General features: G+C 38.5%; 1 protein-coding gene across 1 annotated transcript in view; it reads right to left on the bottom strand.

Annotated features, from left to right (window-relative positions):
• The window catches only part of LOC130424655 (VWFA and cache domain-containing protein 1-like), a 66,039-nt gene extending 52,148 nt beyond the window's left edge, over positions 1–13,891 (bottom strand). Inside the window, exon 1 of the mRNA XM_056750489.1 lies at positions 13,436–13,891. Coding sequence (XP_056606467.1) covers positions 13,436–13,684 — 249 coding nt within the window. The 5' untranslated portion in view covers positions 13,685–13,891. The remainder of the gene's footprint in view (positions 1–13,435) is intronic.
• Between the last annotated feature and the right edge of the window lie 769 nt (positions 13,892–14,660).

Below are 14,660 nucleotides of genomic sequence, written 5' to 3'. Positions count from 1 at the left end.
TTGAGTAGGATTTTTTTTTTTTTTTTTTATTAAATTAATTCATTAATTTCCCTGCAGCGTACTGTAAAACATATTAAAATCATATTTGAAAATTAAAAACTGCAGTCTGCTCAGGGACTGCAAAGTGAACAAGGAACATTTTAATAATAAGTTGATCTTAACATCAATTTACTGCAACCACTTCAAACGAGTATTTAAAGTTGTTTTCCAGTGAATACACAGCCAACAGAGGAACCACATTCCAGTGATCAGGGAGAATCATTCCAGTCTGGGATCAGTGCTTATCTCCTGTTAGTTCCTGCTCTATTCTCGGATCAGTAAGACAGAGCAGAATCCTACCGCTTGCTTCAGTCTGTAGGACAAAGGCTCTGTTGGCTGCCTGCCGGATGTGAATTCAGGGTGCGTGGTGAACACGCTCAGATGGACACAGGGGCTTGGTTACAGACAAGCATCGGTGAGCTGGACGGAGATGGATGGGGGAACAAGGGCCTCTGATATCCACTGTATTAGACTCAAGGTATTATGCTGTGAACCCCGACTTAGGCTTAAGTACAAACCATTACTGCTACTGGGTGTATAAATAATAAAAAACTTTTATAATAGGTTGTATCAGATAATGAAGCAAAGTCTCATTTGGGGTGGGAACCAAAGAGCCAAAAATATACAGACGTCTACTGCTATCTATGAAACAATATGATCATTTCCAAGTCACAGTTTGGAAATGTTTGGAATAGTTTGAAAATTTCATCAGATACTGTCCGAATATATAGGCCAATCTGTTACAAGCCTACAGTTTGGATCATCAAAACACCTGGATAGCTAATGGATCACTTTTCCTTTCGCAAATATGCATTCGTGCACACCGGTAAGCTCACATTGAAGAAAAACATAGGACACAAGTCTTGAAGTGAAGACAGTAAACACCTCAGGCAACTGAAGATATATTTGCTGTCAAGTTACTGCTTACATTCCTTCGAAACTGCTCCCTAAATCATGACATTTCCACTGAGAATGCTGCCAGGTTCATGCAAATCTCCTTTTCACAAATCCAGGTAAATACAGAAATACAGCACTTCATTTTGGCACTGGCCGTAACGCATCACAAAGACAGTGCAAACAAACAAACCCACCTAATCCTCTGTGCAGGAACCTAAAGATAAAACAAGATTTACAAATAACTTGGCAAATCCATACTCAAATACAGCTGATGGGCTTATTCTGGTTGTGTTGTAGTAAACTCACACATTGAAACAAACAAAGCAAGAAGTAAAGCTGAAGCTAACTTGGGGCATCATCATGCCAAAAACAACAAACTAATAAAACATTAAAGGAGTCAGACAACAAACCAATAAACAGTTATCATTTATATAAATAATAAGGTAATTATGCCGAATATAATCATCAGAATTAGACTGTCTACAGATGTCCGTACAAGAGAATACAGTAAATGCAAATAGCGCTGTGCACTACTGAGGGGTACATGCTTGAGAGAGAGAGAGAGAGAGAGAGAGAGAGAGACAGAGAAAGGGGGAGAGAGAGAGAGAGATAGAGAGAAAGGAGGAGAGAGAGAGAGACAGAGAAAGGGGGAGAGAGAGAGAGAGAGAGAGAGAGAAAGGGGGAGAGAGAGAGAGAGAGAGAGACAGAGAAAGGGGGAGAGAGAGAGAGAGAGAACGGGGGAGAGAGAGAGAAAGGGGGGGGAGAGAGAGAAAGGGGGAGAGAGAGAGAGAGAGAGAGAGAGAGAGAGAAAGGGGGAGAGAGAGAGAACGGGGGAGAGAGAGAGAAAGGGGGAGAGAGAGAGAGAGAGAGAGAGAGAGAGAGAGAGGGAGAGTTCGACATCATGCAGTGGATGCGTGCAAATGGTTCCCTGTACTAAGCAACTTGTCAAAGTATGTTCTGTGCATCCCGGCCACGAAAGCACCTTCTGAGAGAACGGTCAGCTATTGCTATTTGTATAGGAGAGACGTGAACTGAAATGGTTGTCCGTCAGAATTGCTTGCGTGGATGTTTTTTTTTCTTTAAACATTTTTGCTGTGTAGCGAATAATAATACAACAGTTTTCGTTTATTCATATTTTTAGCTTAAAATGTAGTATGAAACTTTTTATTGAAGTGTTTTGTTGTAGGGGGCACATTGTACAGTAGCCTACATTCACAGATGGCCTAGTAAAGACAATCACATTTTTTTTGCCATCTTGTTTTGTTTAGATTTATTTTAAATTATATTGCATTATATTGAAAAGCAAGAAAAAAATTGACCATTCATTTTATGCAATAGTGAAAAATTTGGCCAAATAAATAGATGAGATATGAAAAGCCATGTTCGTTGTTCGCCCTTCGGCCAAGTGTTTCATTTTTATTAAGCTTCAGCCAAGAATTTTCATTGAGGTGAATCCCTAAATGAATGCTAATGATTTCAGTGACTTAATCAATAACTAGATTAAGAGTCTAAGGTTAAAAAAGACAGCATTAATCTATCATATCAAAAATCAGTAATTAACTCACAATACCACGCAAATAAGTGATCTGGCATTTTGCAACATTTATATTTGAAACCTTTTAGAAATTGAGTTTGGTATAACTATCATCTGATCCGGCTCATATGACTATTTTTACCAAATTTTAAACGGGTAACTCATTTCTATAACACATCCAATACATAAACATCTATTTGTTGTATTGTGTTTTTGTTATATTTCTTTGCTGTATGCATGCGTTATGCCCAAGCGTGAAGCCAACACGGAAGTGAATTAAACTGCAATTCATCGACAGAATCTCATTGAGCTCAATGTTAAAGTGGGCAACTTTACAGCAGGAAAAAAAACATGTTTAAAGCTTGGTACAAAAAAAGGATTTTGGTCTATAGCTAATTTTATCCATCATGACAACTCTGAGGAGGGTGAATGTTTTTATAACTCACCCATTTAACTTATTTTAAGCCTTAAAATTCGACAAATTAGGTGTGTGGCCACTTGAGTGATAAGTGGTTTCAGCAACAGGCGCCTCTGCTCTAACCACGTCACGCCTCTTTCCCCATTTTCGATTATCCGGGAGTGACTGGCTGCTAAGATGGTGACGGCCGGATCTGCCCACTCCAAGCTTCTAAACAGCTTCTCAGAAACCTATGGGTGACCTCACGGACAATACGTCCATGTTTCATACAGTCTACAGTAATGCCGAACCCTGACATGCACCTCTCCAAAAATGTAACATCGTGTCAATTATATGCAGACCGCAAGCACCGTGATTAGTCTGCTCATGTTAAAAAAATAGAGATAGCATTGCATTTTCTGAAACACACCTATATCTGTTCCACAATTATATTTATCGTACATAACTATTACGGTTTTAAAAACCGTATGAGAAAAAGAAAACTGTAATGCTACATGACTATGAGCTCTCTTTCACCTTCAATATCACGACTGAGGTGAGCCCCTTGAGCAAGGCACCGAATGGCTGCCCACTGCTCCGAGGGTTTGTACATGGTGTGTGTTACTCGCTGCTGTCTGTTTGCATTTGGATGGGTGAAATGCAGAGCACAAATTCTGACTCCATACATGTTGAAAAAAACAGCATGTCATGGGTTAGGTATGTTGTGATGCTGGTTTGACCAGCTTAAACCAGCACATGACCAGCTTAAACCAGCATCAAAACAACATATGCTGTTTTGTTCAACAGCTGAAATTAGTTTAAAGACCCGTTCCCACCAAGAACGATAACAATAGCGATAACTGTATTAGCATCTGCAGTATTAGTTAGGTTTATTTTGAGCTTTTGCACCTCAGTTTTACAAGAAAGTTAAAGTGATGTGACGTGAGGCCAAGTATCCCCGTTGAAAAAAGCAGCATGTGCTGGGTTAGGTATGTTTTGATGCTGGTCATTTGCTGGTTTAAGCTGGTCAAACCAGCATCAAAACATACCAAACCAGCATATGCTGTTTTTCTTGGCCACACGTCATGTCACATTACTTTAACTTTTTGTAAAACTGAGGTGCAAAAGCTCAAAATATACCTAATTTATACTGTAGACGCTAATGCTTATCGTTCTTGGTGGGAACGGGTCTTTAAGCTAATACCAGCTTTAAACTGGAATGTAAACTCTGTCATCAAACCCGTGGCATGTGTAGTGCCTACCTGTCGAGTCAGAACACAATTCACTCCAATACACAGTTTCAGGCTACATAACTTCACAGCAAGTACATCAAGCCTTTCAATAGGGTGAAAACACACATTATTATCAAGTGTCCTAAGCCACCTGCATTCCCACAGTGCACTGCTGCAAGCTGTTCATTGCACACAGTCTTTCTTTCAACAGACACCAGAGGCCCAGAGCGCTGTCCCCAAGACTCCTATAAAAGAGAGGCTGGCACTGAACCAGTTCACACATACACACTATCACGAGTGCCAAGCAGACCGCTGCCGGGTCTTTCTGAGAAGAGAGCAGACACACATCGAGCACAAACATATTCTCTTTCCCTCCCACAAATTTGCTCACTTCTTCCTCGGTTTCTCTCTCAGATGCACAGGCACCTTGTAAATCAGCCAGTAAATTGTTCCAGACTGTTAAAGCAATCGCAAGACAAGGCCGGCTAATCTGAGACCACACTGCTCAACATCTATATTGAGTCTCTGGGGAAGACAAAAAAATAGTCATATGTATAACTTTGAAAATACTTGTAAATAGTCTAAACGGGGGAGCAAACGGGGGAGCAAACGGGATAGCGCGGCCAATAAAAATTATTCCTTCATGTTTACATATCAGAAAGGGGAAATGTGCTCTCGCGCCTACCATACAAGTTCGTCCGCCACGCTAAAGCAGGTGTTACGTTACCATTCGCTCCGGGCAGATGAAGTAACTGTCCTTGGCAAGCAGCAGCCAGACTCAAAACATAGCGAGTCATAGCAAAACACAGCTGCTGTTTGTTGCACCAGTAGCTTTCCTTCTTTTGCGAGAATTCAAAGCGGGAAGGCTCTCTTTTTGTTGCCAATTAGTGGCCTCCGAGTCAAGGTCCTTTTATCTTTCAAAGTACACGCTGCGAAAGAGAGATCGTGTCAAAAGTTCAGATATTATCTGAGGTCATTTCCCGTTTCATCTTGGGCGGCAGGACAGGTTGCCAACTTCAATATCAAGTATAGTAATTAAAAAATTAAAAAACACGCAACTAGATTTTTTTTAAAATTAATTACCATGAATATGGTATTCATCCATTACAATGGTATAGCTCTAAATATCGATATGACATCATCACTTTTCCTTAGGTGTTGATAGTTTATCTTTAATGGGCTTATTAAGGCAAACATTAAAATGTTCTCACTTTGTTAGTAATGCCATCCCAGTATTACAACAGTTTTTTTTTTTAAATGCTGGCTCTCCTTGTCTTTGTTACACAACTGGACCTCCACAAAAAGACATAAAAAGCACATACTATCATTATAATAGTAATAACTTACAAAGATTAGTCTAATTGAAAGCAAAATAAAAGGTTTTGTTTGTATAACATATCTGTTTGTAATAATACTGTGCGTAATAATGTTTATGTAAATACATGAATGTGTATAGTTTTAAGAAAAATACTGAAATATTATATTTATATATAATATATATTATATTAGAATGTATATACACGTAAATTTTGCATAAAAATATACATGCACGTGTGTATTTACATATACATAATTATTATACACTGTACATACACATATATTATGTAAACAAAAACTCTTGTTTTTCCTTCGATTAGACGCACTAGGCTACTCGTTGTACTGCCCTCAAAAGTAATCTATACAACTCCAGAAGGTTATTACATGTATTATTGGTGTTAGAAAAAGATTTATATTTCTAACAGTTTAAACTATAAACATTGGCTTCTGAATAACAGTCGTAAATGCTTATTTTTATGAAATGAACTGTTCCTCTAAATCCAGCTGTCAAATTAATTTTTAACTTCTTGCATTTTGGTCAAGTCTTTGAGTTCCTTTATCTCTGGTAAACATAATATATAACTAGAGTACATGTGTGAACATGTGCGCTAGGTTGTATGCTAACAAATGCACAGAACTCATGGATGTATAAACACTTGTATCTGTCATAACACTGGCCTTCTTAAAAAAAAAACATGGCAAGTGGCCCCAAGATTTCGGTTTAAGACACCCGAGTTTTAAATTCACATATTTCCATATATAAGATTATTTGCTACATGCAGCATGGAAGACTGGGTAAACACAAAGACCTAACTGAGACACAGGCCCAGCCCGTTCTATGCCTCTCTTGAACCCATGGAAATGTTCCCCAAGTAGCAAAAAAGAGGAATTCCCACCTACCCTCTTATCTCAAAGGTTATCAGATACACATGGATGGGAAGCAAACTACAAAGCTTCGCATTTACGAACTCTCTTTAATCTTTAAATCAGGGAGTGACCTGCTGACCAGACACAAAGGCTTCTCTTATCCCATCTTAAACATATCCATCTCCTTCCTCTCTGACAGAGAGAGACCATTTTGCTCAATTTTTCCCATATGCAGCAATTTATCACGTATACGTTAAACTTGCTTTCATGGAAAACAGTCCCTGGAACTAATAAAATGAGGCCTGGTTAAATTATGCATTTCACAAACGTGGAAGAGTTGAAGAGCATCTGCTATACATAAGCACTGTTTTTGTGAATGGCTTTGAATAAAGACAGTGAAGCAGATGCTCCAATGACTGCTGCTTTCACAAGGGTTTCAGGATTAATGAAGTGTAGTTATTTATATCACAGTGAATTAGTCTAGTTGCATAGATTGTGTACTCAGTCTGTCACTCAGCAGTTCAAGGTTCTACTACTGCCCAGAGGTCACGTTAACCCAAAATTCTCGGTCATTGACGGATTCTTTTTACCAGAGACGGAAAGATCTGAAGGCCGTCCGTCATATTGACAGATAACAACGATGGCAAATGTAATTCTCTTTATGTCAAGTTGGTAGCATCCAATCATTTCCTTTCAGCAGAACGTAATCGCGAGTGACCGGAGAAAAGGGCGCATTTTTCCCATTCATTACTTTCAAACTCAATTCAGGAAACCCCACGCGGGATCAGCGGAGACTCGCGGTGCGGAGCCAGGCGTGTATAAACAAGTCATTACACTATGATGACTCAATAGCGTCTAATTTGTTTCACCATAGTCTCAAAACAAACCAAAAATCTTTTGACACTATTCAAAATAACACAATTTTTTTGTCGTTGTTTAAGGCGTTGTTTCTGGATCTGATTCTGCAATGCATGCATTCATCTGTCACTTAATCAGACCCCCGCGCCGCGTGCTCACACATACACACAGTAGTGAGGTGTTTACAGACTTTTTTCCTTCAAATGGCGATAGCGACTAGCATCATTTTGGATAAACCTTAAAAAAGTCTCTCTGCGTCGTTTCCGTTCAGTGAGCAGCAGAAGCAGCACATTCATAACCAACCAGCATAACCAACCAGCAGCTTTAAGTGAATGAATGATTACAAAACAGCATTTACAAGCACCTGTTACTGACTGGACATATGAATAGAAACATTCATCTGTAATTATTATTCTCTGTCTGACAACAGCAACATTAAATATGGAAACGACTTCAACTTTATTGGGTTTTCAGTTCAGTAAGTACAGAGAGTAAACGCATGTACATAGTGATGATGTCACAAACATGATAATTAGTACGTAACATCACCTTGCACCATAGTGACAGGTAAAAATTGATAGTGAAGGATTTTTACGAGCCTGTCCGTCAAAATGACAGACAATGTAAAGGTCTAGCGCAACCTCTGCTCCTACCATGCTGAAAAATTCCAGTTTCAAGATACTTCCAGTAAAACTAGCTCTTGTCTGCATAATACATGCGGCACTGGTAACTCAGGAGGTTCTTGAATTCAAAATGCATAACAATCGAGTGCAAAGAAAGCTACTCCTAATATAAAGATCTACTGTGAATTGCCTTGAAATGTCAGCTTTGTTTTATGCATTCATATATAATGCAATAATAAACAATTGAACAGCTTCTGATTGAAAAACAACATGTTATTTAAACTATATAACTAAAAATGGACCAGTAACTATGTATTATAATAACATGTATTCTGTGTCTTCTTTTTTATAACTATTATAATCTCATTACTACAGTAACTGTTGACTAAACAAAATGCACGTGAAACTGCATTGCAACACATGCAAAATTGTGAAAAGAGCTATATAAATATGACTAAATTTAACACAAAACTTATATTGAAACAGGAAGTTAGAGTGGGACTTATAGAATGGCTCCTCCCTCTTTTTAAAATAGTGTTTAGTTTACCACCAAGCCAAGATTTTGATGAAAAGCTGAAGTGCAGGATGATGTCATAAAATATGTTAACTTGCATTAGGGAAGTTAGAGACTGCAGGTTTTGAATATACTTGTATCTTCTAAATGTGAATTTGTGAACATTTTATCTCTGGGTCATTACGCCTTAAATTTGCTTAACTATTGGATTACAATGTGGCCATATACTTGATCCCTAAATGATATCAAGCTCTTTAATCCAATCAGTTTCTGTTACTAGCTTTACAGAACTACCAAAGACAAACAATACCATGAGACTGCGTTAAGGATGGTTCGATCCTTGAAGAAGGGGTCTGTCACAGAAAGTGAAATGGAAAAACAGTCTGGTTCGAACGCAGTAAGGGTCCTTCTCATCTCTCACAGTGAATGTGGGGCCCGTCTATGTCAGAAAAGAGGGGGAGGGACATCACAGTCCTAAAAACCAAAGCTGAGTAGTGAACAAGCACCAAGCCACTGCGCATAGTCATCAAACAAACACCAACACAGACACACTTCTAAAAAGCGCTGTGGGGCCTCTAGTCTCTCGTTCCCATCCCCCTTGGGACAGGGTAGGGTGTGCGAAGACCTCCCTATTGAAGACCCTGTGATAAGGCCCTGTGTCCCATCCCAGGTCGACCCTGCAGGAACGCGCTGAAAGACCCTTTTGAGCGCGGCACAAAGGCCGGTTCCCATGAAGCTTCTATTCTTTCCTGCGTGTGTGTGAGAGCAAGAGCCCAAACTGATTAAATAAGGCCGGTTAATTACAGCTCCTGGTTAATAAAAGGCACCACAGAAAGAAGGCTCTTCTCCAAGTGAAAGGTTGGGGGATTTGCCTCTGGGAGATTGTGAATGAAAGACCCCCTCTCAAAAGCTTCTGTGCGGCAGACTTTCTAACTAGGTCGTTCAATAACAAGCGCATCGCAGCCGTGCAATGAGAAGCCGGCCCGGCGAAGTTTCACGTGAATTAAAAAATGCGGCACAATGGCTTCGCTGAGGTTTACTTTACCATGGTGATAAACAGCGAGAGGATCGTGAGGGTGGCCTTTTTCCTCACAGAATGCCCAATCAAAGCGTACAAATGTTTCGCAGCCGTAGACGGTGAGGAACATTCCCTTCGGATTGTTAACTCGAGTCTGGCATCTCAACGGGAGGGGTTTCAACAGTATACTGAAAATCCAGTGTGGACAAAAGAATGCTGACAATAGACTGAAACAAAGAGCAGAAAATATGAGAACCCAAAAGAAGGGAGCCGTCTGCAATCATTGTGACGTATTGAAATGAAAAAGCTGGACAGAGAAGGAGAACAGGAATTGCTTTCGGCATTAAACTCACTGACTGTAAGGGAATTGTTGAACAATAATGTTTTGCAAAGACTCCAGAAACCGCCATTATTATATTATGATTTTTTTGCGAGTTCAAAGGCCTGATACATTGGGCCAAAACACACACACGCCACACATGTTTTGTGGTCTTAATTCGATTAGATTTAGCAGCTATCAAACAGTCCTGCAAAATCCGCTATTGTTTTATATCAAACGTCTGAAATACATTACTGGTAAATGTTACATCCACAGCTTGCAGCCAGTACAATGCAACAGGCAATAGCACTTTTTGAATCAATGCAATAGCGTTGTTTTCAATACAACATTGTTGTTTTCAAAGAAAAAAACATTGTTGATGTTATTGAACTGTTTTACTTCCTAATACTTCCAAATAGTACCATTGTAATCCCATGAATTTTATTTTTTACAAATTGACTATCTTGTACAATCATTTTGAAATGCTATGAGTTTGTGTTGTTTTGTCCAATGATATATCAGTGTGCTCTAATACCGACAAAAACTTTTATAAACGTGTACCGCCTCAAACAACTAAAGAGAAAACGATTTTAATCCAATATTTTCTTGCAAGGGCATAGATCGAGTCATCATAATAATTTTCACCTGATTTCAAAGAAAACTAATTATACACAATCTAGGAAGCTTAATAGCAGGTCACGACAGGATCAGTGGCTGTTCCTACAGAGAATCGTGTCTACTTGAGCAGGCAGTTCTAAAGGTCAAAGTTATAACGTAGTGGACAGTCAACACAGAAATACATCGGAGCTAATTAATATGTCCACAAAAACACATTCCCTCATCAGAAAACTACACATTTAGCCACTATAACTGAATTAGCTTACAAGATCTTCCATATCAAACCATAGATGTGTGACCAGTGAGGCAGTAAGAGAATGGGTGGGGCATCAGGCTGCACTTCTTTTTAATAGCCGCAGGTTGATAGATAGACTGTCTTGAACTGGGTGGGTTATTTGCAACGGTCGTCTCAATTGCCTGTTTCGTCAAATATCATCACACCAAGAGACTGTGAAAAGAAGGAGTGGACGATGTATCGCGATTCACACGAATTATACCTGTCTTGAATCTATTCTGAATCGCAAAGGTTTGATTCTGTTTTTTATGCACAGCTCTTCTGTAAACACGGCTCTTTGATCAGTAGGAAGTACTGCTCGATCTAAAATCCCTATGAGATTAAATCGTTTATAATGTGCATTAGAAAATGCAACACTCATCAAACATCATCATTATAAATATACTTTATTATCATGAAAATACCTGAAAAGGTTTGAAGAACAGCGATAGAATATGTTTATTGGCATTTCCTGGAAGTACGTGTCTAAATCGTTCTTCTTCTGTGTCCTAACCCGTGTCCGTAGTTTCTGCTGGAGAACGAAGGACTAAACCAGCAAAGACTGGAGAAACAACTGAACAAATCCAAAAGTAGCAATGGCATGGTTTTCATTACAGATTTGCGCAATGTTTTCTTAATGTCGACAAAAAAGTACTGCAAGGACTTTCCATTAAACCAGTGTTACGCGACTAAAGCATAACTTTTTTCTCTCGCTTTAAATCACTTCAAAAATGATGACAGAGGTAATTTTTAGTATAGGTTTACATATGACTGAAAAAACATCTCATGCAAGCATTAGTTTTAGCGAAACTGACAATTTGCGATTTAAATTTGCACAATCTGAAGGGTACTGAAAACAGAGCTACAGTTACATGCAGATTCAATCAACTATTAAAGCATTTAGAAAAAGGTGCATCGGGGAAAAAAGGAATTTCACCGCCAATTTTTTAACCACAATAATGTGTCTCAATGCCACACAGCTAATAAATATATGACATTGATGAAGTTCATTTATGTGGGAGGGAAGTGAAAACGGCAAATATAAAAAGCCCAAGAGCTCTCAACCGATGCTGCATAATCAATCTGGTGTCCATTACTTTTTACACATGTCGTTCAAGAATTACCATCATTATTCAATTAGGAGGCCTCGGCTCAAAAAGCCCCTTACTTAAACCACAGCCACCAGCCTGATGGAGAAACAGAGCGTGCTCAGTGAAGTCCGAAGGGAAATATTTCTAATAAAAAAAGTAAATATACCCAACCCGTAACTTTATTTACGACACTCAGGGCTGATGATTTTTGCAAGCAATACTTAAAAATGTAGGAGAGATACTGCTAGATTAAATTAGATAATTTCCTATGAAGACACATTTAAAGAAACATATACATAGCTATATATGTGACTTGATAGCAACACAAATAAGTGGAATTGTTTTCTTTAATTCTTGGGACTCAAATTGAATTGCTTATAAATTCTAATCATACTTTAACATAAAATGAAATTTATATATAGCCTCAAGCCATCACATTCAAAAAACCGCATCAGCTTTTAAAACACTGGGGCGGGCCTTCAACAAACCTCTAATGCCTTGAATCAAAGCTAGGATGCAGGTGTAAAAGGGTTTGTCGTCATATGAGGTCACATTTGTTTTAATGGGCACAGGGCCAAACACACAGCAAGTTGAAGGGAAAGAAAAATTGATCCCATCAACAGATATTCGGTAGATGTTGCCAATTCACAAATGTAGTTGTATGCGCAACTCATTCATTTTAATTACAACCAATTATATGTCCAAAGGCAACAGGGTGGGGGGAGAAGAGTGCGTGAGAGAAAAAAAGAGAGGGAGATTATTAACATCTGAGTGTGACGAAGAAAGGAGGAGCTTGCAGAGCGGTATAATGTGCCACAGATCAAAGGCCATTTGGGTTTGGCCCCCTACTGACCATCTATGTGCGCGCTCACTCAGAAGTGCGCGCTTTTCCACGCATATTACACAGCAAAATTAGCCATTTGTTACGAAAAACACATTTAATGTTTTTTTAATTTAGGGGGGAATACAATGGAATGCCATGAATGTTTTATAAATACTCATTTTCAGAGCTTGAAATTCATTTTTTTAGTCAGATCAACTAACTCACTCACTGAAATGTAGACAAATTACACACACAATGCAGTGTAAATCACACGTGCCATTGCGTAACAATGCGCCAATTCATTGTATCATTTTAACGACTTGTCTTTACGTATACGTGTTTGGTTATATATTTACATAGGCTATGAAATAATTTGCTTATAAATAGACCCAAAAACACACATTCACCCATAGTGACATAAAAAGCTGCGAATGTACAGGAAATTTGCTTGTTTTTACATCAAATATTCAGTTATATATATTCAGGTATATATTTGTAAAATGTATAAGATATGTTCTCATTCCAACTAACTGAATAAACTAATAGACAAATGTTATTTATGATATTCCTGAAGAACAAACTGACAAAGAGGAAGTAAAAGTGAAGGATCTTTCAAATATAAAATCTTTACAAAGACTTTAAATCTCTGCATTCAGCTGCATTCATACAAGCCTTTAAAAACATGAATACTAGCGTAGGAACAACAATAACATGCAATTGTGACGACTGTCATTATGTCAACCATGTTTTTCAAAGCCAGAACAACTTTATACTTTCTATTACAAATTTAAATCATGCAAATCAAAACGGTAATTGTGCAAATACACGATTTGAACAGGCAGGACGCGCAACAATGCAACACAACTGCGACTATCTAACGTTAACCTAAACAACTCGAACTTCATTTCACACTTCCCAAGTTATTTAAGATCCCTACACCAGAAGTAAACATGATCCGTGGAAGGTTTGAATAAAAAGCACAAAGCTGACATTTTAAAAGGTGTGTTTTGTTACCTGCATGGTGAGGACACCCAGCTCCTGTGTGGAGAGCTTTTTCATCTGCACTGCCAAAACTTGAGCCTCCTCCAAGATAGAAAACTCACTGTCTGCTCCACAAAACCCTACGCAAATAAACACGAACAGAGCAAACAGGCTCCACTTAGTAACCTTCAAGTTATTCCAGTACGATCGGTAGAGTCTGTTCCACGCCGCGAGAGAGAATCGAGGTAAAGCCAGCGCTCCTGTCCGCGCACGGCTCGCCATTATGGCTCGATGCGCTCCTGCACTGGATTACCGAAAAACTTCACCAATTACTTCCCAACTTTGCCTTTCCACTTCTTAAACTTTCCGAATTCCAGCGCTTTCAGTAAGATGCATCAGGGCATCGTTTTAAAAGCTCGATCGTTGGTTAAGAGGGCAACATTAGTTTCTTTAGCTGCTGGCGCTCGGTAAAGTCTGCGTGTGTATGTGAGCAAGAGCATCACAATAGGAGTGAAAAGCAGGAGGCGCGCTATCCAAACACCGACCTGGATTTAACAGCGCAGATGGATTGGGATTCACTCCTCGTGGTTTGCGGATTTCCCTTCCGTTACAGATCCTTACTCCCTATGGTTTGTCCCTATGGAGGGCCCTATGGTTTGTCAACTAATATCCAATTGCTTTCATTAAAAATGTTATTTCAACAATTGTTTATCAAATACTTAGCAATTGTTTCAATTTTATCTGAAGAAAAATGTATTTAGGCTTGTTTAAAGAAGGACTTTGATTTGGTTTTATCAAATTTAATATTAGGTGAAGATTTCAATGAAATGTCATTACGTTCGAGATGAAAGTCTCAACGCCTATTTTTAGTTACAGTTAAAGCACACAAGAACATTTTAATTCTATGTTAAAATAGCAAATATGTTACCTAATTTATGTAATATACACACTATAACTAAAATGCTGTATTTAGGATGTAAATAAAAGCTAAGATGTGGTCTGACCTGTGGTTAAGAATTGAACAAAGCAGAACACGGTTATTTTGTGGATCTGAAGGCACATTTGGATTTTATCAAGAGATAAGATAGTTCTATAAAAAATGAGGATAATGCGATTCTTAAAATAAGATTTTAATTCAATTTGATGAACGCATGCTTTGTTTTTTAGTGAGAAGAGTGGTGGTATACATAAGTAGGTGCTAATACAAGATGTATAGTTCTTGTACATGATTGACATTTTTGGATTTTGTGTGATTTGG

Source organism: Triplophysa dalaica, chromosome 6 (assembly GCF_015846415.1).
Source record: "Triplophysa dalaica isolate WHDGS20190420 chromosome 6, ASM1584641v1, whole genome shotgun sequence".
NCBI classification, from domain to species: domain Eukaryota; kingdom Metazoa; phylum Chordata; class Actinopteri; order Cypriniformes; family Nemacheilidae; genus Triplophysa; species Triplophysa dalaica.
The sequence above is the reverse complement of the archived record's forward strand: the minus strand, read 5'-3'. Positions and strand labels throughout refer to the sequence as shown.